Below are 23,484 nucleotides of genomic sequence, written 5' to 3' on the forward strand. Positions count from 1 at the left end.
ACGTTACACAGATTTTGCTAGCCTTATTGAGAAACAGCACGAAAAGAACAAATTTGCCTGGCGAAACCAAGGAAAGCAAACAAAAAAAAAGGGGTCTGCATAGCAAATTAACAATGTAGCAAAGCTTGATTAAACAAGCAGCTTCACATCAATTATGCAGAAGTTCCTGAAAAGCTACAATCCTTTTTGAGCATCTGACATCCAATTAAATAGAGAAGATGGAAAATTCGGTTCGTGCTTCAAAAAATGCAATGTATATATCCAAACATGGTCCTAACTTGTTCATCAATCAGATAAACTGACCTGAGTCTCATTCCTTGGCAATAATCAACAAATATCAAGGGTCAGTGCTTAAGAGTGTCCAAAATAACTATATATCACTGTCTGAAACCCTTACCAAACTAGCCTGGAATCCCTTAAACTCTCTAATCTTTCTAATTTAAGTACAAAGGGAAAAAGAATCTCTTACAGCCCAAAGAAGAGGGAAAATCTTCAGGACTCCAACGATTCCTGGCAGAGGCACCAACCATCCCCCACGAAGATACATGATTCTTGAGGCTCTTCTTGACCTTATAGCCAAGTGACCAGGTGAATAAAGGGCATTGTCTGTCCTACTCTCCTTTGGAAGAAAATTAGTCACATTTGATGTTTCTGTAAATCCTCCTCACAAATAGATTAGAGCCCAAAAATCCAACAGCACCTGAGCATAGTTGACAAAATCACATGGTTGATTAGGTCAACATAAAACAAAATGAAGAACCACAATAACTGTGTTCTCCTACAAGCAACATACAGAAAACATACAGAGACAGACTTATATGCACCCGTGTTCAAAGCAACGAGACAGGAACAAAACTAAAGCTAACATAAATTATCACCAAGGAGAGCTCTTAGATGAAAACAAATCCTACTCAAAGCCTAAAGGCAATATCGCATAAATGGTCTAAAAAGAACTGGAGTTGATATACTCACCGCATAGAATCCCTAAGCCAAGGCAAAACATCAGTGTGTATCCAAAGTAGAAGCTGGTCTGGAAAAACCCTGACATCTTAGTCTTCACATAGTAATAATAGACCGAGTACAGGTATACATAGACAGCTGTAGATGCGGCTGAGAAAAATGAAGTCCACTGCCAATGGTAATTTTCAGCATTTAGTAGGAAATATGTTCCCACAATAGTCACGCAGATGGTAACAATAATGAGGATAAGAAAGACCAGAAGCATAAATCCATAGACGTAGTACACCTGCAAAAGAATACAACGAAACAAAATAGCAATGACTTCAAAATTTGCAAAGCCCAGCACAGGTTCAATGAAAATTGCAAATGCTGTTACCTGACAAAAGGCATTACTTTATATACTATTTCTAAATTTTAAAAAGTGGCTATCTGCAAAATACAACTAATCATGGACATAAAAGGAGTACGTTGAAGTCCCTTAAGACCCACCCCCCTGCCATCGATGAAAAAAGGATGGTACCTTCCCCCTTTTCTTCGCCCTCGGGGAGGGAGGAAATGAGTTGACATAGGGGAATTTGACGAGGAGTTAAGACAAAAAAATGCGAAGAAGCACCAACAATGCGAATTCTGCATGTAAGAAAATAAACACGAGGCCAAAACGGATGTAAAATCTGCCTGTCCAGAAGTAATGCCCTTGTCATTAACAGTTAACCTATGCAATCTTTCCCAGTTATTCTCCGCAGCATTTTAATTGACATTCTCCTATAAAATGATACAGCATCCTACACACCGAGCTCAAACAAACGAATAATGTAATTTTCATCCGCATGCATATATGAACATAAATGATGACCCTCAACTTCCAACCCTATCTAAACAGTGGTGGCTGAAACATAAGAACTAGCCGAAGTGAACAGCCCATCTGTCAAACCAAAGGGAGAAGGGAGAATGGTTTTATTTAAGAATTATTTGCCTCGACTCATTAAGAATTTTTTATTTGCCTTGACCCCTCATTGTATTTCAAATCCATAATTCAATTCACACTCATATTAATTAGCAACGAGTCTCAATCAATTGAAAAATTCTATCAACTACTTTCTATCTACATTTGTGAACTCTTAGCTTCATTTTTTATTCAAAGTGACTTGCAAGTAGTTTACCAGCCTTGCAGAAGGTTAGTCTTTACCTTGTAATTCCAGAAGGACGTGAAGACAAAATACATCTCAATAAATATGCTTCCAAATGGCAGCAATCCTCCCATCAAGGAAACTACAGATGGTGTCAGGTACCACTTCTTCTCAGGAATAGGGCGAGGAATGGTCTTGACACGGCATGGATTGTTTGGAGCACCACTCCAGTTTCTTCCAAAAACAGTACCAAGAAGAGCCAGGGGAAAGGAAATGAATGCCCAGATGACAAAGACAACTACCATTGTACCAAAGGGAATGGCTGCTAGAGACCCATAAAATATGGCAATCGTGTTTAGAACAAAGCCAATCCCAAAGCACAAAAATGGGAATAGCGATGCTGTGAGAATCATTGATTTGATCCAGCTTTTCCCTGCAACCATGAATCAAAGACCGTGATACTTTTATATATAGAGAGAGAGAGAGAACATGTTTTTAAGCAAATATACACTAAATATTCCCAAATGAAATACTTTATAAAACATATCAAAAGATATGTATACCGAGTAAACCAAACAATACAAGGAAATAAAAGGTGCACAACCAAAAAATAAACATGAAGGTAAAATATTCCATTCACCTGAACTTTCTTAGTCAGGTGAACCAAAATGACAAGCCATAGAGAGGAGGTCCAATAAAAGTAGTGTCGTGTATGCACAGATATAGATAAGCAAGAGAACATACCACCATTTCGCGAGTACATTGCACCGCTAACATAGCCCGAAATGAAAGATGTCAAAGCATAGCATACTATGAAAGTCGTGACAATAGCTCCTCTCCTGTAAAAAGAATATATATATATGCTATGTAAGCTTTTCCCCCCCAAAAAAAAGCTATTTAGCTGATAATTCTGTCAATTTAGCGTGTAAATAGAGTTAGTTAAAATGATTGTTGCTAGACAGGAATAGCCAACAGTGTGCTAGTAAATGTACAATTTAATGCAAAATTACTTGAAAAGTAGAAAAATAGCAGATAGCCATCATCAAATACCCCTATAACTCGCTTCTAGGCTTCATTAGGTAACAACTAGTTTTCAAGGAATGATACCAAGAGTTCCAACATACCCAACATATAATGTCCCCACAATTGCCAACAGAATGACAAGGAGAACAAGCAGTGCCAGCTGTGCCCCAGTACCAACAAGAGCTGAAATTAATGCTAGACAACAAGGAGGCCGAAACACATCCCCATGAACAAGTTTCCAACCAGATTCTTCACTAACATCTCTTTCCTGAGACAAGCATTAACGTTTAAGACAGTAAACCTTAAATTTTAAGGCTTATTCAGAAATAAGGTTGTTCACGCATGAGTTGTTACCAGGGTTTCGAGGTCATCATCTTCCCGAGCATACTTGGCATAATCATTCCGCAGTGTGCGCATCAAAATCATAGACACCAGACCAGTAAGAAAGATGACCATCATGAAGGAATTAAATATGGAGAACCAATGGATCTGCGAAGTGAATATAATATAGACAATACATGAAACTCAAGCCAAGTAATAAATTTTGCTATGCTACATTAAACACAAGGAGAGGATTTATACAACTTCAAATTGACTTTTTTCTAAATACAGCTTTGGATTGATCTACCTCCAATGATAAAATACACAACAGTATATACTCTGTCCAAGAATAGACCGCAAAAAAGCCGACATACAGAAAACTAATTCACCATCACTAGCTCCATATTTGGAAGGCATACCAATAGGTTTCCTTAATGAAATAATGCCCCAAACTAACGCTCACCTGATGCTCAAAAAATGGGTAATCCAAGTACACATCAAAACGACGAGCAAAACTGATATTAGTTGGTTCCCATTTGACAGAATATGTCATGTCCAAGGTTCTCCCAGCTTCCAAAGGCTTAGGGCTCTCCTGAGAGAGGTTAACATGAATGATCTGCAAGAAAGAAAACCAGGGCATATCAGCATGCAAACAGGCTACCAAAGATGAAATTAACAAGCTACTAACCTGGTCCTTGTTATATTTAATATTAATATTCTTATGCGTGTAAAGCACATGCTTGTTATCACTGTTTCTGTCAGTATGTAGCTCACCAACAAAACCTACAACACCAAATTAAAGTACAAATTAGAACCACTTAACCCATATGAAGAAAAAAAGAAAATTTGAAAGAAGAGCTTCTAAGGAAGAAAGCTCAGAGAGCACATACCCCATAAAGGCAGGTCATCTGGAAAAAAAATTCAGCAGGCCGGAAACAAAAGGTAAAAGTCAGGACAAGCAGAATCGACATAAAGTAAACAGAAATGCTAAAATAAATAATGCTTTTATAAGGCAGGTCAGCTGAATAATAAATTTGCTTGGAAACAAAAAAAAAAAAAAAAGGTCAAGAAAAGAGAAATCAACATAAAGTCACTTATCAAAAAATAAAATCGACCTAAAGTCAACAGGAATTTTGCAATTAAAATAAAATAGAAGGAACAAGGAAATTTTTATAATATGTGAAAAGAGGTCGCAAGAGAGGTCCATCACTTCAAAAGTTAACAACAAACACCTGAAGCCTCACCAATGTCACTTCATAAGCAAAAGGTCCTCAGTTGGGAAGCAAAGGTTCCATACAAAATTAAAAATATTCACAATCTCAGTCTCTAGAATATAAGAAAACAAAAATGAACAAACAAATTGAAATAACTGCGATTAATTGAAATATGTGGTAAAACCCATTTAAAAATATTTCCAAGATGCAATTCTTAATTTCTAATACAGATTTAATGAACACTTTAATTATATGGTTTCAAATTTCCTGCTTTAATCACTAAAATATTCATCGATAACTTTACCTAACAATTCATATATTATTTTTCCATCCATATTTACTACTTAGTGCAGTCTTTTCCAACAGAGAAGCCATGTGCCAATTTCCAACAGAGAAGCCATGTGCTCTGTGGCACATGCCTTTGTACCTTGTTGCCTTAATAGTGTCACCTAAGCGAAGGGTAATTGCTTAACCTTTTCAAAGCACCAAGCTTCAGTCTTAAGTGCGTCTCGAGGACACCTTTAACATCATGCAGTTCAGCATACCTAAATTACTTCATGCAGTATCCCATTCTAAAGAACTATGTTGTACAAACATGGAAATCATGCATTACATCTTCAGTAATCCCTTGATCATCAGATTGGGTAACCTTGGGACGGAATGTAAAGCTCTCTGGAAAATGAGCAATGCTCGTATTCTGTAATGCATTTTTGGTCCAATGCAAGAGCGTCTCGAGAAAACAGTATGGCCCAGTGTCAATGTTGTATAGTGCAGTATACTAAGATTTTATGGTTTAGCCTGTACCAATTCCAAGCAACACCTTTAACAAACCTCTTGGACAAACTGAATTTATATTTGCTTGAAGCCGACCAAAAAAAATCGTGATTGGTATCTTGTTTAAAGTCCCAGAAAATATTTTTAAAATCAAGCTCAAACTTTACTAAAGAGTAGACTAACAGCTTACATTAAATTTTTGGTGTCCATTGAAAAGCTTTAGGAGTCAACTATCTTTCTAATTCCGTACATAATTTTAGCAGGAGAAATATTCCCTCAATATGCCATCCGTAAAACCATCCGCGGTCTTTCTTTATTCATTAATTTGTAATTTATTTCTTTTTTATGAATAACCCATCCACGATCTTTATTATTATTCAGGAATCATAAAACCAGAAGAGAGAATGTAGATATACTTAAAGAAGGATAGCTACAGAAATATTTAGTTTACTTGCCATAACAGACACTACGTAACAAATAAGAGGGAGCAAAAGATGTTCTTATTGGAATATTTCACGGACTTCTATCAAAAATAAATTAAGAAATACAATATGATCAGTGTTGGAATAATAGTAGTAACTTGAATAAAATGTAGTCTTTGAAGATTTTGATTTTGTGTATATGTATTATATCCCATTTCATTCCAAATTTAATGGGAAGTTCTATGCATTGGTGCAGAAACAACTGTTTACAACCATTAGCCAATTATGTTAAAAATATATCAAAAATTAATACGTACCAATGAAGAATTCAAACCAATAATTGTTTTCGATAGCATCCTTGAATAGCTTAACCTTCGTTTCGTCAAGCTCAAGCTCACAAATACCACCCTTGTCCACATTTTCTAGAAAACAGAATAGTCCATGTCAACTCAAATCAAACAAGAAAAAACTAGGATTCAAATTAAAAGAGACCCACATACTTTGAAACTTTATGTCAATCTGACTATCAATAAGCTCATTTCCACCCAAAACTTCACCAAGGCCACCCCATTTGTGAGTAGAACCAGATGCATGGCAGAATGGTAGGCTGTAATAGTTGTATGTTTCCTGTGGGTTATTATATGGCCCAACTTTATTTACCCAAAGGGTAACTGGATCATCTGGTTGATACTGATGAGAAAGAACAGGGGTCAGAGAAAAGCAATTGCATATGACAAATGGTTAGATAAGAAAGAACAAGTATGAGTGTACTGATACATTCACTTTACTGGTGCATCCATTAATGCTTTGCAAAAGTTTACAGGATATGTGCTATGTATATTCTAAGAGATTTTTCTCCAAATATTCAGAAGTGAACAAAACGTGGAGCAAAGAATTAGGCAAACATGTATCGCACAAAATCATAAGCTAAAAGAACAATATTGGATTAACATATTACAAACACCTGTGCATGAATAGACAAACTATAGGGAGAAAAGAAACTATAAAATTTAAATGCATCAGACCGCAGCAGTCCAATTGACAGCAACAAGTAATAGAGTAGAATGAAGCGTGAAAAGAACCATAAAGTCTCCTGAAAAACGAATCTTATACCTTCTTCAGAAAGAGAATATGAAATGCAATAATAAGAGCAAAAGACAGCGCACATGAGACTGAGTCGGCCTCGTTATGTTAAGGAAGCTGCTTGTCGGTAGAGAAGTTTTTTAAGAAATATAGAGGTACTTGCAGCTTAAATAATCCAATGTTTATTAGAATTTACTAATCCATTTGCCTGACAGATGAAGAGTTTAAGAATTGCATATGTCATGAACTCCAAACTTACTATAACACAGTAGAACAGGACATATGTTCAGTGTTTTTTAAAATAATCATAAAACAAGACATATGTCCAATCATGGTCATTAAAATATCATCATGTAGTGGAGAATGGGACAGTTGTGTGGTAATTATCATGAGAAAATACACCTTGATAAGTTGTTTATCCAGTATAGGCAAGACTTTAGCACTAAATAACATTATGAGAAATACCATTTTCCAACACCATTGGCCACTTTAAGGATCATTCCTAGATCAGCCCTTCACTTGCTAAGTTATTTTGAGAATCATTTGCAGCTTTTGTATGTCTGCAGAATGAATTTTCCTTTTGCCAACACCGTGTTTCTTTGCACCTAAGGGAATGGCATACGGTAAATGATGTGGGTGAAAACCATGGGAGACCACGGTTCAAATCCCAACAGAGGAAACAAAGTTAGGTGATTATTCTCATTTGCCTAAGCTTTGGTGGGCAGAGTTATCCGATACCTACATTGGTGGGAGGTAGCAAACACTCAGTGAAATAATTGAGGCACGCGCACACTGATATGGGCACCACCATTCAGTGTTATCAAAGGCGAAAAGCGCAAAAAAAAAAAAAAAGCTCTAAGGTCTGCTAGGGCTCTAAGCGAAAAGCGCAAATACAGCATGGGGTTTAACGAAAAAAGGCACAAACAAAAAAATATGTATGTGTAGTCCAAGACTAATACCTATAAGCATAAATACCAAATATATGGACAAAGAAATTGACGAAAATTTATGATAAAGTGAAATATCTTGTTCAGTATCGACTCTTTAGGATTACGCTCATTGGCAAGAAAAATTATGCCTTAGAACCTTGATGACAACACTGAAACGCTCGTCAACATGTTTTGAGCCTCGCTTCAGGGCTTAAGCGCGCTTTAAGCGCGCCTTTGATAACACTACCACCGTTATATGAAAAAGTTTTTTTGCTATGTTTACATGTATATCATCCTCCTATTACTTTTTAAATTTATCGAAAAGTTTACTACAGATGTGTTTAGATCGTACTTTGAGTTTTTATTTTATATAAGGTAATAAGAGATATTAAAAGATCTTTTTGATAGGGGGATAATAAGATAATACCAAAAGCAAACACGAGAAATATAGAAGGCTCCCTGATTTTAAGCAGCAGAAAATAATTACTCCATATCTTTTTTGAGAAGGATTTTTTTTTTTTGAGAAGGAAAATATTTACTCCATATTACAATGCAAGTAATTCATAACTAACGGTGGCAACAAGAAGAAGGGCTCTGGAGTCTTGACCTGTTATAGAGAGGCCTCTAGATAAAAATCATTCTCAAAGCTTTTTTCATTTTTATAAATGAGAATCATTGTCAAAGCTAACTAAAACAAAACTTCAGCTTTAACAATATAAATAGCCAAAAAAGCAATAAATCCAGCAAAGCTGGTAGATAAGTAAATTTTCTGCAAGACTCTCTATCACCACTGCGTGCACCTTTTGGCTACCCACTCCACAGAGTGGAGAACCAGAATGACATCAACAATTGGCAAAAGAACTATATTACTCTGTTAAAAAAGAACATAAATAGGTATAGCACATGTAAAACCATGTGTTATATGGGTCTGAGCTAATGTCTAGGGTTAACGGGCTGCCAACCGAGTTTTTTTAAAAAAAAGAAGAATACATAACGCATGGATAACATGCGCTATGTACCCCCAAAAAAAACTTTAGCGGCAAAAGTAAGCTACCCAAGTGCCAAAACACAAACATAATATTTATAAGAACTATATATCAATTCAGGAGTTATTAACAATGTTCAAAAGAAAATATGTTTAAATAGTTTTTGTAATTGAATTTTGATAGTGGAATAAGATTATTTAGGTTCATACTTTCCACCCAAGAATTTTCAAAAAAAAAAAATTAATCAAACAATTTTTTTTTTTTGATAAGGTAAATTGTATTAATCAAAAGGGAGAGACCTCCCGTATAGAAGAAGTACACCAAAAAGTAGAGAATTTACATCAGAACATGATTCTCTACAAAAGACGCTCAATCTTCTATACAAATAGGGGCTATATGAGTGCACCAAAAAGTGATCAAAGATAAAAGACTATTCTTAAGATGTGAAAAAGGAGACTCAATCCCCTCAAAAGCTCTCCTATTTCTCTCCCCCCAAACTATCCACATGAGAGCTAACGGGGCGAACTTCCACGCCTTTTGCTTTCTTCTTCTACGGAAACCGGCCCAGCTATATAGCATTTCCTTTACAGTGCTTGGCATCACCCATTAAACACCAAAAAGGTTCAGGATCTCCCTCCACAAAGCTGAGGACACAGAGCAATGCAACAAAAGATAATCAACTTCTTCCCCTGAGCTTTTACACATATAGCACCAACTAACAAGTGTAATTCCCCTCTTTCGCAGATTCTCAGCAGTCAAAATCACTCCCCTCGCCGCTAGCCATGCAAAAAAGCACACCTTCGTGGGCGCCTTAGGAATCCAGATCGAGGAGTATGGAAAAAGGCCTCCTCTCTCACCAACATACTCTGGTAAAAGGATTTTACGGTGAACAGGCCATCGCCACGCAAACCCCATCTCCAAGAATCACAAGATGGTTGAGGCATGTCTTGCCCATATAGCAGTGTCAATAAATCTTGGAGCTTAGCAATCTCCCAATCTTGCATGTTCCTTCTAAATGAGAGGTCTCATACTACCTCCCCCCTACATGTAGGCAGATCTGGACGCTGCTTTGGTGGCAAATGAACTTGTAGACTCCAGAAGGAAAAATAGAGAACCCGGCTTACTATGCAAGTTGGACCTTGAGAAGGCTTTCTACCATGTCAATTGAGAGTTCCTGGATTTCATTATGATGCGGATGGGGTTTAGGGTAAGATGGAGGGGATGGATCAAGTTCTGCATTTCCTCAATCAGATTCTTTGCCCTGGTTAATGGTAGCCCGTGTGGTTTCTTTGGCAGCTCCAGGGGTCTCAAGCAAGGTGACCCCCTATCCCCATGGTATTCATTCTAGTGATGGACGCTCTGAGTAAAATGATGGATCGTGCGGGGGGCGGAGGCTTCTTGAGAGGATTCTCAGCTCCGATCGGGGTTCTCAGTGCCCGAAGAGTCTCTCATTTGCTTTTTGCGGATAACACCCTGGTTTTCTATGATGCCGATATGAATCAGTTGACCTACCTGAAGCAGGTCCTGCAGTGGTTTCAGATAGTACCAGGACTCAAAATCAACCTCGGCAAGTGTGAGATTTTCCCGGTGGGTGAGGCTGCTAACATTGATGCTTTGTCTCATGTTCTCAGATGTAAGGTGGGCTCTCTTCCCACTACTTACCTGGGTCTCCCATTGGACGCTTCGCATAAGGATACTACAGTTTGGAATCCAGTGATCGAAAGAGTTGAAAAAAGATTAGCAGGCTGGCAGAAACGGTACTTGTCAAAAGGCGGTAAGGAAGTGCTTATTAAAAGCACTTTATCGAGTATGCCCACCTATTACTTGTCCCTGTTGCAAGCTCACAGATAAACTGGAGGGGCTTCAAAGGAATTTTCTTTGGGATGCAGCTGATGGAACTAGAAAGTCTCATCTAATGAATTGGCAGACAGTCACTTCCCCAAAGAAGTGGGGTGGACTTGGAGTAAAAGATCTTAGGATATTAAACAGAGCTTTGTTGGGGAAGTGGTTGTGGAGATTCGGGGTAGAAGAGCACGCTCTATAAAGGGAGGTCATAGTAGAAAAGTACGATTCTACGGAAGGGGGTTGGAGGACCAAGGCAATCACAGCACCTTTCGGGTGTGGCATGTGGAGAAGCATCATGAAGAATTGGGAAGCCTTCAATGGCAACATCACTTACAGGGTGGGAAATGGAAGGAGAAATAGTTTTTGGAATCACAGGTGGTGTGGAGAGGATACTTTGAGGGTCTTTTTTCCCACGTCTTTAGAGTTTAAAACCGGAAGGAATTGATGGTCCAACAGATTCGCAAGGAGCATGAAGGGGGATAGTATGGGACCTCTCATTTAAAAGGAACATGCAAGATTGGGAGATTACGAAGCTCCAAGATTTGTTGGCACTGCTATATGCGCAAGACGGGCCCCAGCCATCTTGTGATTCTTGGAGATGGGGGTTGCGTGGCGATAGTTTGTTCACCGTAAAGTCCTTTTACCAAAGTATGTTGGTGAGAGAGGAAGCCACTTTTCCATACTCCTCGATCTGGATCCCTAAGGCGCACATGAAGGTGTGCTTTTTTGCATGGCTAGCGGCGAGGGGAGTGATCTTGACTGCTGAAAATCTGCGAAAGAAAGGAATTACACTTGTTAGTTGGTGCTACATGTGTAAAAGCTCAGGGGAAGAAGTTGATCATCTTTTGTTGCATTGCCCTGTGTCCTCCGGTTTGTGGAGGGCAATCCTGAATCTTTTTGGTGTTCAATGGGCGATGTCACGCACTGTAAAGGAAATGTTATATAGCTGGGTCAGTTTCCGTAGAAGAAGAAAGCAAAAGGCGTGGAAGTTCGCCCCGTTAGCTCTCATGTGGATAGTTTGGGGGAGAGAAATAGGAGAGCTTTTGAGGGGATTGAGTCTCCTTTTTCACATCTTGAGATGATAACAGTTTGCTATATTCAAAAGCACAAAGGCTGTGCATGCCATAATTACATAGGGAATAACCAAAAATATACATCAATTTATCTATCTTCTTACAAAGACCCAAGGGCATCTATTATAGCTTCTGAGTCCTCTATGTATTCAAGTTTACACCAAAAATGAAAAAGCAGTAGGCAATTCATTTTAATCTTCTGAATTGAGTTAGCATTGTCTTCAAAACATCTTGAATTCCTCTCATTCCAAAGCGTCCACCATATGCATGCAGGAATCATACCCCATCTCTTCTTCTCACTTACAGATCTTCTCCCTTGTTCCAACATGACAACATTTCCATGGTGCTGTTGGGCATGACCCATTGAATCCGTGTGAGTGCTATAAATATGTTCCAAACCTGAACAGTCACCAAACAGTGCAGAAAAAGGTGACTGTTGGTTTCTTCCTCCCTTCCACATAAGTGACATGTAGAGCACAAAGATATTCCCCTTCTCCTCAAATTATCCTAGTGTTAAACAAGCCTTTCTAGCAACCAAACAAACAAAACATACCACTTTGTAGGGTATTCTTACTTTCCATATGTGTTTCCAGGGCCAAAGATCAATCACAATATTAGTTTGATTAAGCATATGATAGGAAGACTTGACTGAGAACCTTCCTGAGCTGTGCCCCAACCACCACACCTTGTCTACGTCCTGATTGACCCCAGTGAATTGATTGAGTTTGTTGTAAAAATCTGCAATTCTAGTGATTTCTCAATCATTTAAGAGTCTTCCATAAGTGAGATTTCACCCTTGAGCTGACCAAACCTCGTTCACAGTGGCCTTTTGCTGCTGATTTATTGAGCAAATGTCTGGGTACATTGTCTTAAGAGGTTCCTGTCCCAACCAATTGTCTTCCCAAAAAGAAATGTTCTGTCCACTACCCACTTTATAGCTGATTTTGTTGTTGAACATTTGCCAAAGATTTCTGATTGTCTTCCAGACACTAAGCCCTCCTTTTCCAAATCTTAAGAATAGTCTTTTATCTTTGATCGCTTTTTGGTGCACTCATATAGCCCCTACCTGTATAGAAGATTGTGTGTCTTTTGTAGAGAATCATGTTTTGATGTAAATTCTCTACTTTTTGGTATACTTCTTGTATACGGTAGTTTTTTCCCTTTTGATTAATACAATTTACCTTATCAAAAAAATTAAGGGGCATAAAAATTTTAAAAGACAAATAATTGTCCAGCCATGGTGATTTTTTATTTTTTTAGTTTAACGTAAATGTAAACAGACAATTCTAATTAGGATTCCAACTTACTGATAGTTAGGTTTATCAACTTCTAAAGGAATATGTGTGTCATAATGAAATAACATGTTAGTTCACAGAATTGAGGGTGTGTTTTGGCCCATGGGCCCTGGGTAGCTTACCTTTGCGGCCGAAATATTCTTGGTTTGCGTAACGCATGTTATCCATGCATTATGTATTTTCCTTTAAAAAAGAAACTCGACTGTTAACTGGGGACATTAGCTCAGACCTATATAGCACATGGTTACCTATTTATGTTCTCTTTTTTTGTACACAGTAGTATAGTTCTTTTGCCAATGTTTTATGTCATTTTACTTACGGACTCACCAGGTCCACCACTTATACTATTCGACTATTTCTCTAAAGCTGCATCTGCCTGTGACAGCTGCTTTAAACTAATATTTTAACTTTAGCCATCATAAACTTAGAACATCTCTCCAGGTAGCCACCCTATGGAGCAAACTAATTCAAATAAAAGGTTTCAACTTTTGGTATGTGGTTTTTTCATTCTGATGAATTGATATCTCCATCTAACCATGCAAATTAATGGCATCACCTGAACTTTACTAACATTCAATGTACCATTTTTGTTAACTACTAAAATTCAAGGCCTAAAGAATAACTAATTAAATTACCAGATAAGGCAAGTTACATGGTAAGATCAAAATGGAGTTGTGTATGTGCCACTTATCCAGATTAACAAGTAAAGCCATAAAGGAACAAGCTGATAATTCGTCCACAAACCCTTCCGGACGCATTAGATTTTTTTCTTTTATAATGCCTTATGGACGCATTAGATATAGTAGAATAACCTAACATCATATCACAGAGATTCTCCAATATCAATAGTTTTCCATCAATTTTTACTGATCAAAAAAATAGATAACCGCCAATTTAGTAACCAACAACCATTGTCAGATCTCCCTGGACTACCTATAACAGCGTGGCGGAGGCACCTTCAACCAACAGGTGTCATCCGACATAGCTTCGGGGAAAAAATAATTATATATGTAAATAATAATTTTCTAAGAACTAGTGTGTATATATAGTAGGCTGCCACTCCCACTATTTTCAATTTATGTGACATTCGTTCCTTTTTAGCCGGTCCCAAAAAGAAAGACACCTTACTTTATTTAGTAACAGTTTAATTTTGGACTTTATATTTTACCCTTAATGTGATGATTTACAGCCAAAGAAATTTTTAAGGCTTGTTTTAAGACCACAAGTTTCAAAAGTCTTTTATTAATTCTTAAACTCCGTATCCAACCAAACACCATCACATAAATTGGGACTGAGGGAGTACAAAGTAAACATCAATTCGGGTTAAGAAGTAAACCATTAGAAACCCACAGCCTCACATCCAAATATGTATACAAACCGAATTATGACAATATATTGACATTGCCTACACAAATTCCTGTGTAAACTACTGCATGCACATGCAATCATTCTGAAGACTTATTAGCAACTTTACTTCACTACAACATCTTGCTCAGTACTTACAACTAGAAAGATGTAATGGTTACAAAGCTCAATTGCACGTGAAATCGTCAGCAAATTGAAATTTTTTAAATGAAACAAAGGAATTTATTTTAAGATCTACGGGTCACACATAACTTCCTCTCAGGAAAAAAAAGATATCTAATTTCATCCGGTGTTGGCATTAACACTTTGATACGAGTCATCAGTATAAACTGTATAGCAAACATCTAATGCTAGAGAACTCCTAATTGGTCCTAAAAGCCAATTTTGAGTACTTGAATTAAATGGGATCCAAGTGGATTTGACAGATCCAGGATTTGAACTTATGGGTTTAAGATTCTAGGACAACAACCTCATGTACACTAATCAATGGGTTCAAAATTTACTTTTTATACACATTGATGAATTTCTTAACGCATATATAGGGTCTAGGCCAAAGCTACTGGTTTTGCCGGAACCCATAGGTTACATTGTGGATCCGCCCCTGGAGTTGAATGAACGTAGAGGATTAATATATAGGATGGATGCCTAGTTGCACCCATTGTTGTATTTTATTCATTCACTGTTAATCAAATCTATAATGGCTCACAAATTACAAAAATGACGCACGAGGAACATCCCAGCATTCAAATTCCATGAAAGTGACGGAATTTCTACAAGTGTGAACCATGAAAAATAAAGAATGAGCTAGAATTAGGGTTTCCCGTTGCAATGTATAATATGTCAGATTTATACCTTGTGATCGGACTCGGAAGCAAACGCCGGAAAAACGATGAGGAAGGCGGCAAGGAGTAGAACAAGAGATAGTGATCGGGCGGTCGGCCGCATCTGTATCGCCGGCAAGATATGGATCCAACGGTTCAGGTTAGCCTTTCGGTCCGGTTTTACCACAGAGAAAGAAAGAGTGAGTAGCTGGTTTGCAAGTTCAGAAAACAGAAAATTTATTACACCAAGAAAGAAAATGAAGTCAACCGTAATTAATTCTTTGTCGTTAGGAAATGCGTAAACAATAGTACTTCACTATTTTCCTTTTTTCTTTTACAAATTAACTGAATCTAAAAAGAGTAATAACCAAAGAATCCATATTTATATGGTTGAAGGAAAATAAATTTGTCGATAGTAAATTTAATGTCTTTTCTTTCAACAGATATAATAACTTTTTGAGTGTGTAAGGTTTAACTAGACTTTAGTAACTAGAAAAATCAGGCCTCATTTGTTTTATTTTCAAGATCAAGACGTCTGAATTTGAATACACGTCTGAATATCAAGACGTGTATTAAGATTAAAACATCTGAATCTAAATACACATCTGAATATATTAAGATGTGTATTAAGATCTGGATAGAAATAATTAAGACTGTTTGATTTTTAACATCTGAATGTATAAAATTTATCTTTATTTGAAAATTAATAAATATAAAATTCAAATGAAATACTAACTAATCTAATATTCTATCAATAAAATATATAACTTTTTTAAATATGATAGTTGTTGATGGTGATGGCTAACGGGTGAATGCCGACTAGAGGTGGTGGTTGGTGGTAGTTTTGGTTTATGATGATGATTCATGCTAGTAGCTAGTAGTGATTGGTAGTGGTGGCGATTATGATTAAGGATGGTGGTGGTGGATGATTATAGTTAATAATTGGGGGTGGTAGTAGTAGTTGTGATTGAGGAAGGTGGTGGGTGGGTGGTGGTAGGTTATTATGATGGACAGTGCCGGCTGTGGTTGTTGATGGTGATAGGATGGTCAGTTGTGGTAGTTGAGGTGGATGAGTGTTGATTGTGGGTGAGAATGATGGTGGTCGGAGTGGTGGGAATAACAGGTGGTGATGGTCGATAATGATGGCGGCTATAATTGAGGATGGTGGTGGTGGGGTGGTGGTGGAGGTGGTGGTGGGGTTATGGTGGTGGTGGTTGAGTATGGTGATAGTGGTGGCATGATGGTAGTTGATAATGGCGGCAGTTAATAATGAATATGTGATAGCATCTTAATGAAATTAAGTCTCTCTTATAGATCTTAATCATACAAACTTATTTAGATCCATTAAGTGATTGTGAAGTAAAAAAAAAATAATTAATAATTAAGATCTGAATAATTAAGATTCAGACTTTAAAAACAAACACACTTAATGTTTGAGATTTGAATGATTAAGATTCAGACCTCCATTAAGTGCAAACAAATGAGGCCGCAATCTAACTTTTGCCTCTTAACTCCTCCAAGAATTTTATGAGTTAAGTTAATTGAGCAGAAGCGTTAATTGTGACTTCTAGTTTTGACAAAAACATCGAAAATTTTTCATTTAAAAATTAAATAAAAATTAAATCATTGAGGAAGCAGTAAAAGAAAATTTAGCTAATTTCACTCTAAAGATGAAAATAATAATTGAGACACTGGAGTTACTCAAAGTCTCACATTCCTTCACATCCTAAGTATAATATTCAACGTGCGTGAATTCGGTTATAAACTTACAATCACAGTAAAATAAGTATTTAATACTTGTAAAATATTATACTTGGACGTTGATGCATACACCAACGTCCAAAAAAGGATAAGAGAATTTCCGTACGAAATGACATAGAAGAGAAAGAAACATTACATTTTTAATGCTTATAAAATAGAGTCCTGTAAAAGTATAACAATGAACTATATATTCATATGACTATTTTGTGATATATGGCGTATTACTATGGTACTAGTATGCATTATATGTTTATCAAAAAGACTTCTTTGATCCTGTCTTAGGGCTGATGCGTTTGTTTCTTATCATACATTTTAGTTATGCACCCACAAATGACAATGTTAATAATAAAAAAATATAATCTCACCTAAAATGTGTTAACTTTTTTTAAGAAAAAAAGGTGATGTATTATCCACAAATCTCTCACCTTTTTCGGAGAATTTAAAAATTCATTTCACTTATTTATCTATTTTCTTTTGCACACGAGACTCATCAACTAACGTCAAATCTCCAGTATGTTTACGGTTCCTCTTAATATGAAAAATGTTATAATTTTTTATATGTAAAACAATGTTCCCAGTAAAGGTTTATTTATTTTTCCATACAAAACAAAGTTTTATCTCAATTAATTGAAACTTTTATATTAAAATCCACTTTACCCTTTAACCTTTAAAGATTGGGAAATAATATATCCTCCACCTTTTGAATAGGAACGATTTCGGTACAACTTATAATTTTAATACAAAAAATTATTATTATCTTTTTCTTTTTTCTCTTAAAGATTTCTTTTAATCTACGGAAAAGATCCAAATATGCCAATGAACTATGTGAATTAGGACAAATATGCTCGTCATTATTAGTTTGGCCCAAATATGTCCAAACCGTCCAACAGTTGTGCATTCATGCCCTTATTAGACAGAACCAACATTTTCTTTTTCTTTTTAATTAACTAATACCGAACCCGACCTAAATCTACCCACCCGACCCGACCCACCCTGAATTCTAAAAGACCCAAACTTAATCTCCTATTCTGTTCGTCTCTTCCTTCTGTCATCTTCTTCTGTCTGCCTCTTCCTTCTGTCCTCTTCTTCCTTTTGTCCTCTTCTTCCTAAAATCCCAACTAGGGTTTTCCATCTTTGAGTATGACAAGCTAGGGTTTTTCATCTTCTGACAAAGGTATGATTACTTTATACTTTCTTTGTGTGTTATATATGGGATTTCAAATTTTTTCTTGTGTGTTTCATATGTAGGGACAAGCTATGCTTTGTTAGAATCCACTAAAGAGTGATATTGTTTTTTATATCTTTTGTATTTTAATACACTAAAGAACAAAATACAGTCAGTTAATTTGATAATTTTGATGGTTTTGTCGAGTGGTTGGGTCTTTTTGTATTTTAATATATTAATTTGATAATCTTGGACAGTATTTGCTGTTTTGTTTGCTCTGCATTTCGAATATGACTTTATATATACTTATGTGGTCCCTTCTTTGTCCCTTTTTCTAGACCTTTACATATGAAGTCCGTTGAAGATGATTGATAAAGTGGACTTGGTGTTTCACTATGAGGGTAACTGAATTTTTCCCCCAAGATAGTATATAACAAGATGTCGGTGCACACTTTGTCTGGTTATGTCTCTTATCTTGTTACTACTTGGTAACTGATGATGAAGGTGTGAAGACTCTTCAGTGCTTGTTTTCTAAAGAATTCAATGTGATTAATTTCTTTGCTGTTGATGAGTCTGAATTAAAGGTATTTGCTCAAAATATTACTTATCATACAGAGACATATTCTATAGACATTGATGTAGCTTCTGAATGCGAACATAGTCTTGGGGGAAGTGACTTTGATGAATCAGATTGTTTTGAGGATGATTCTATAGAACTTGATGGTATTGTCAAAGAAAGAAGATGGTTGTAACTGACAAGTTGGAACATTTTAAGGAGTTGAGCTAGGTATGACATTTAAGGATATTGTAGAAGCTAGAAGGGCAGTAAACTTCTATGCACTAGTAAATAAAAAAAGGGTTGAAGTTGCTCAAAACTGATACGACTAGGGCTAGTTACAAGTGTGCTGAAGGCTGCCTTTTTAGACTGTATATTTCAGTTGATAAGAAGTGTCCTACCATTACAATCAAAACATTAAAAGATGAACATACATGTGATACATGTTTCTAAAATGCTAGGGCTGATCAGAATACTTTGGCCTAATTTTTTAAGATAAAGGTGTAGTACAATCCTAAGTACAATATGAAAGCTGAGTTGGAGAGTGGTTTTGATTTAAATGTGTCCAAAAGTAAGCTCAAAAGGGCCAAGGGTTTGGCTCTTAAGAAGTTGGAGGGCGGTTTTGTTTATGACTATAACAAACTCAAGGCATATGGACAAGAAGTAAGACAATCTAATCCGAGCAGTGATGTTGTGATCAATTTATCAAAGAATGCTCTTGGAGAAGGGAAAAGAAAGTTCTTGAGGATGTACATATGCTTCAATGCATTGAAAAATGGGTGGAAAAGTGGCTTGAGACCACTGATTGGGCTGGATGGTACCTTTCTTAAGGGTACATCTAAGGATTAGTTGTTAGTGGCTAATCGTCAAGATTGTATGAACCAATTTTATCCTCTTTCATGGGCTGTGGTAGACAAGGAAACTGTCAGGACTTGGGGTTGGTTTTTAGAGTGTTTGAAGCTTTCTCTGGAGCTAAATGATGGACAAAGAGTGACTTTTATCTCAGATATGCAAAAGGGAAACACTACAACTTTCATCTCTGATTTCTATTGTTCTCTTGTATACACTTATATATTTTACCGCTTATGATTTTTTGTTCCTGTTTTATCATAGAGGTTAATTGATGCTATGCAGAATATACTTCCTGAAGCTAATCATAGGTATTGTGTAAGACATATTGAGGTAAATTGGCAGAAGAAGGAGAGAAGTGGACATATGAAGAAGTTGTTGTGGTGGTGTGCTTGGAGCACTTATGAAGAAGATTTCAAAGATCAACTAAAAAGATGGGAGAGCTATGTGAGGATGAAGATGCTTCTGCTGCAAAAGATCTCCTGCATTATCCTCCACAGTCTTGGTGTAGAGCATATTTTGACACTCAATGAAAAAACATGATGTTAGACAATAATTTCACCGAGTCGTTTAATGCATGGATTCTTGAAGTTATACATATGCCAATTATCAAGATACTCTGGGAGATTAGAATAAAGGTTATGAATCTGTTGGCTATCAATAAAGATAAAATCAAGTAATGACTAGTTATAATGAAATGTTCTCCTTCTATTTTATGCTCCTTTTATTTTGACTTCCTGTATCTATTTTGTCAGAAAATGGAATAGTGACTATAGTCCAAGTGCTTTGATGCTTTACAATGACTATAGGACAATTGCTCATTATTGCAAGGTTGAGTTTAATGGTGACTTTGGATACAAAATCATATAAGGTGATGATAGACATACTGTGGATCTTCAACATAAAAAATGCACTTGTAGATTATGACAACTTTCTGGGATCCCTTGCCCCCATGCTATCAAAGCTATAATATATGATAGGGTATGAAATATTTTAAGTTAGTTTTCTCACTTAAGCTCATATTTTCCAAGTTATCTAATTAGTGTTATTTCTTGCTTTTGAAAGGGTGATCCTAAGGAACAAATACATTGGTACTATAGCAAAGAAGCATATTCCTTGACTTACAAGCACAAGTTTCAACCAGTTAGGGGTATAAAATTCTGAAAAATTGATCCTAGACAAGCAATGGATCCACCTGAAATTTCCAAGACTGTGGGCAAACCCAAGGTAAAGAAAAATAGAGAACCTGATGAAGCAAGCAAGAGGAAGGGGGAGTGGAGTTATTCAAGGAAAGGAACTGTGATGACATGCAACAAATGTGATGGAGAGAACCACAATTCTAGGATTTGTTTCAAGGTAAAACAAACTTATAATGGAAATTTAAAGTATGACAACTTCTTATTAACTCATTCTTTGGATGTCATAACAAAGATGGTGGAGAGGGTACAATATCGAATAAAAAGAAGCAAAAGGATAGTACAATATCGACTCTTAGTACTGAAGATAATTGGTTGGACTTTGAATCTGAATTGAAGCACAAACACAATAATCTGATTACTCTTCTCAAGTCACAACACAACAATCACAAGCCTATGGTACAAATATTGGCGATGAGGAAGATCCACCGTTGAGGCCACAAATCATCTCTGAGTCACAATCAATACTTAAGGAAAGAAGGTTGAAAGAAAGACTACCAACTGGGACTAGAAGGATTCAATTTACTGGGGGTGCAGATGGAGTGTCTATGCCGACAAACTTGCCTTACTCACCAACTAAGGCAACTTGGAAGGGGAAAGCTGCAGTTACACTTAGCTAGCTCCAAGCTGAAGTAAGAAAAAAGAAAATGAAGATGGAGCCAAATGGGGAAGGAGTCCCTGTACCAAATGCTGAAATTTAGCATAAGTTGACTAATTATTTGTGTGAAAAACTTAAGGAACTTAGTTTATGGATGACTATTATACACAAAACTATTGATTTTTAGTGAATTTTATGTTGGTTTAACTTTATATGCATGTTATCTTGGTTTGGTGGATATGAATGTCTGTTTGTTTAACTATATTCCAGTGTGGCTATGTAAATATGTGGTTATTCAGCAGTGTTGCTGCCATAACCATGTGGTTATTCAGTAGTATTGGTACTATAACAGTGTTGTTATCGATCCTTGCAATATTTACTAGTCCAAAGATAGTACATCTATTTAAGTTCTGATATTAGTAGTTAGCTACTTAGTTCCAAGTTAGATGAGGGGACAAAAGACATTACTGTTTCTTGATGTTTCTAATTGTCGGATTAAAGTCACAGATTTCTACAATGGCATATGGTTTGTCCATAAAGTGTAAGATTCGTTGCATCAATAATAATGCTAGCTAGCAAATGTACGAAATAGTAGAAAGAAATGCATGTTTTATGTGGATCATCCTAAGTGATGACAAAACTACAAAATGACTTGTACGATTTCTAGTAGGGGACCAATAACTCTTGTTCAAGATGAATTAACACTTAGCTGATCAACAGAAGAATTTATTCTCACAAATGATCTTTTTTCCACTATTTCATTACAAGGCCTCCTTAGCTGATCAACAGAAGCAAGTCCAAGATAATGTGCATAACCAGATTACAAACTTTTGCAATTATATGGATCACATATTACTCCCTAATCTTAATGTTGTTGAGCAATTACACAACACTAGAAAGTTCACGCAATGCTGCTGAGAAATTACTACTATAGCATTACAATGCATTTAAATTACAACCATATTTTCAACCATTACATTAAAAATCATATATTGCATATTACAACTATTTTCATCCAACCATTACAATATAATGCATCTAAATTATACAACTAAAACAACCATAAGCAATTACACCCATAAACAATTACAACCATATTTTCAAGTCTTCCCTCAAAACATGAAACTAACCACAAATCCAATAATGAAACCCAAAAACATAAGAAATAATTTCCCCCCTTGTTTTCAAGTCTTTCTTTAAGAAGAGCACCCTTTTCCCTTTTTAATTTGTTGATGACAATAATAGCTCTTGGTAGAAATTCATCGCCTTCCTATTCCCAATAACCACATCCAGTTTTCTGCAAATAAAATATTAACATCATAACAAAAATCGATTACAAATATGACAAAATCATTGATTCAAATCTGTCGGAATAAGCATTAATTGGGGAAAAAATAGAAAACTTAAATCAGGTTTATGACACCTGAAAAAGAGTCTTCCGAGATTCATTTCAGTCCGCGATGTGAGATGGAGTGCAGCAACTCCACATCCACACATCCTTCGACGACTATTTGAAGAACTCGAACATTTCGACATTTCAAAACAAATGAAAGAAGTAAGAGAGGAAAGTGAATGGATCAAACAAGATGGAAACGGCCTGTTGGATTGAAAAATTAAAGCATAAAAGAAAGAAAAAGGAGAAAGAAGAAGAACCCAGCCAAAAATTTAAAGTCGTACCTTTTTTTCAGGGGAGAAAGAAAGAGGAGAAAGAAGAAAATTTGAGGGGAGACCCGTGCCTTTTTTCAGAAAACTCACTAATTAGACAGACATTGAGGCAGAAGGAAGGAGATATGGAAAACCCTAGTTAGGATTTAGGAAGAATAGGACAGAAGGAAGAGCGAATGGGGTGGGCGAGGGACGTCTGTTAGGTCTTTTGGAAATGGGCGAACAAAATAGGGGATTAAGTTTGGGTCTTTTAGAATTAGGGGTGGGTCGGGTCGGTAGATTTAGGTCGAGTTCAATATTAGTTAATTAAAAAAAAGAAAATGTTGGTTCTGTCTAATAAGGGCATGGATGCACAACTATTGGACGGTTTGAACATATTTGGGCGAAACTAATAACGACGGGAATATGTCCTAATTTGCATAGTTAATTGGTATATTTGGACCTTTTCCGTTTAAT

The 23,484-nt window shown here is 36.4% G+C and overlaps 1 protein-coding gene across 1 annotated transcript; it reads right to left on the reverse strand.

The window, feature by feature from the left end:
* Window positions 1–235: 235 nt before the first annotated feature.
* Window positions 236–15,588, reverse strand: LOC107780372 (transmembrane 9 superfamily member 1). Its single transcript, XM_016600896.2, has 12 exons — window positions 15,270–15,588; window positions 6,342–6,531; window positions 6,159–6,263; window positions 4,322–4,339; window positions 4,120–4,214; window positions 3,895–4,047; window positions 3,465–3,599; window positions 3,212–3,378; window positions 2,832–2,926; window positions 2,147–2,520; window positions 973–1,246; window positions 236–700 (listed from the first exon to the last, which is right to left on the reverse strand). The coding sequence occupies exons 1-12, from the start codon at window positions 15,360–15,362 to the stop codon at window positions 633–635; spliced, it is 1,767 nt and encodes a 588-aa protein (XP_016456382.1). The 5' UTR covers window positions 15,363–15,588; the 3' UTR covers window positions 236–632.
* Window positions 15,589–23,484: the final 7,896 nt, after the last annotated feature.

This window comes from Nicotiana tabacum, chromosome 10 (genome assembly GCF_000715075.1).
Source record: "Nicotiana tabacum cultivar K326 chromosome 10, ASM71507v2, whole genome shotgun sequence".
Classification (NCBI taxonomy): Eukaryota; Viridiplantae; Streptophyta; class Magnoliopsida; order Solanales; family Solanaceae; genus Nicotiana; species Nicotiana tabacum.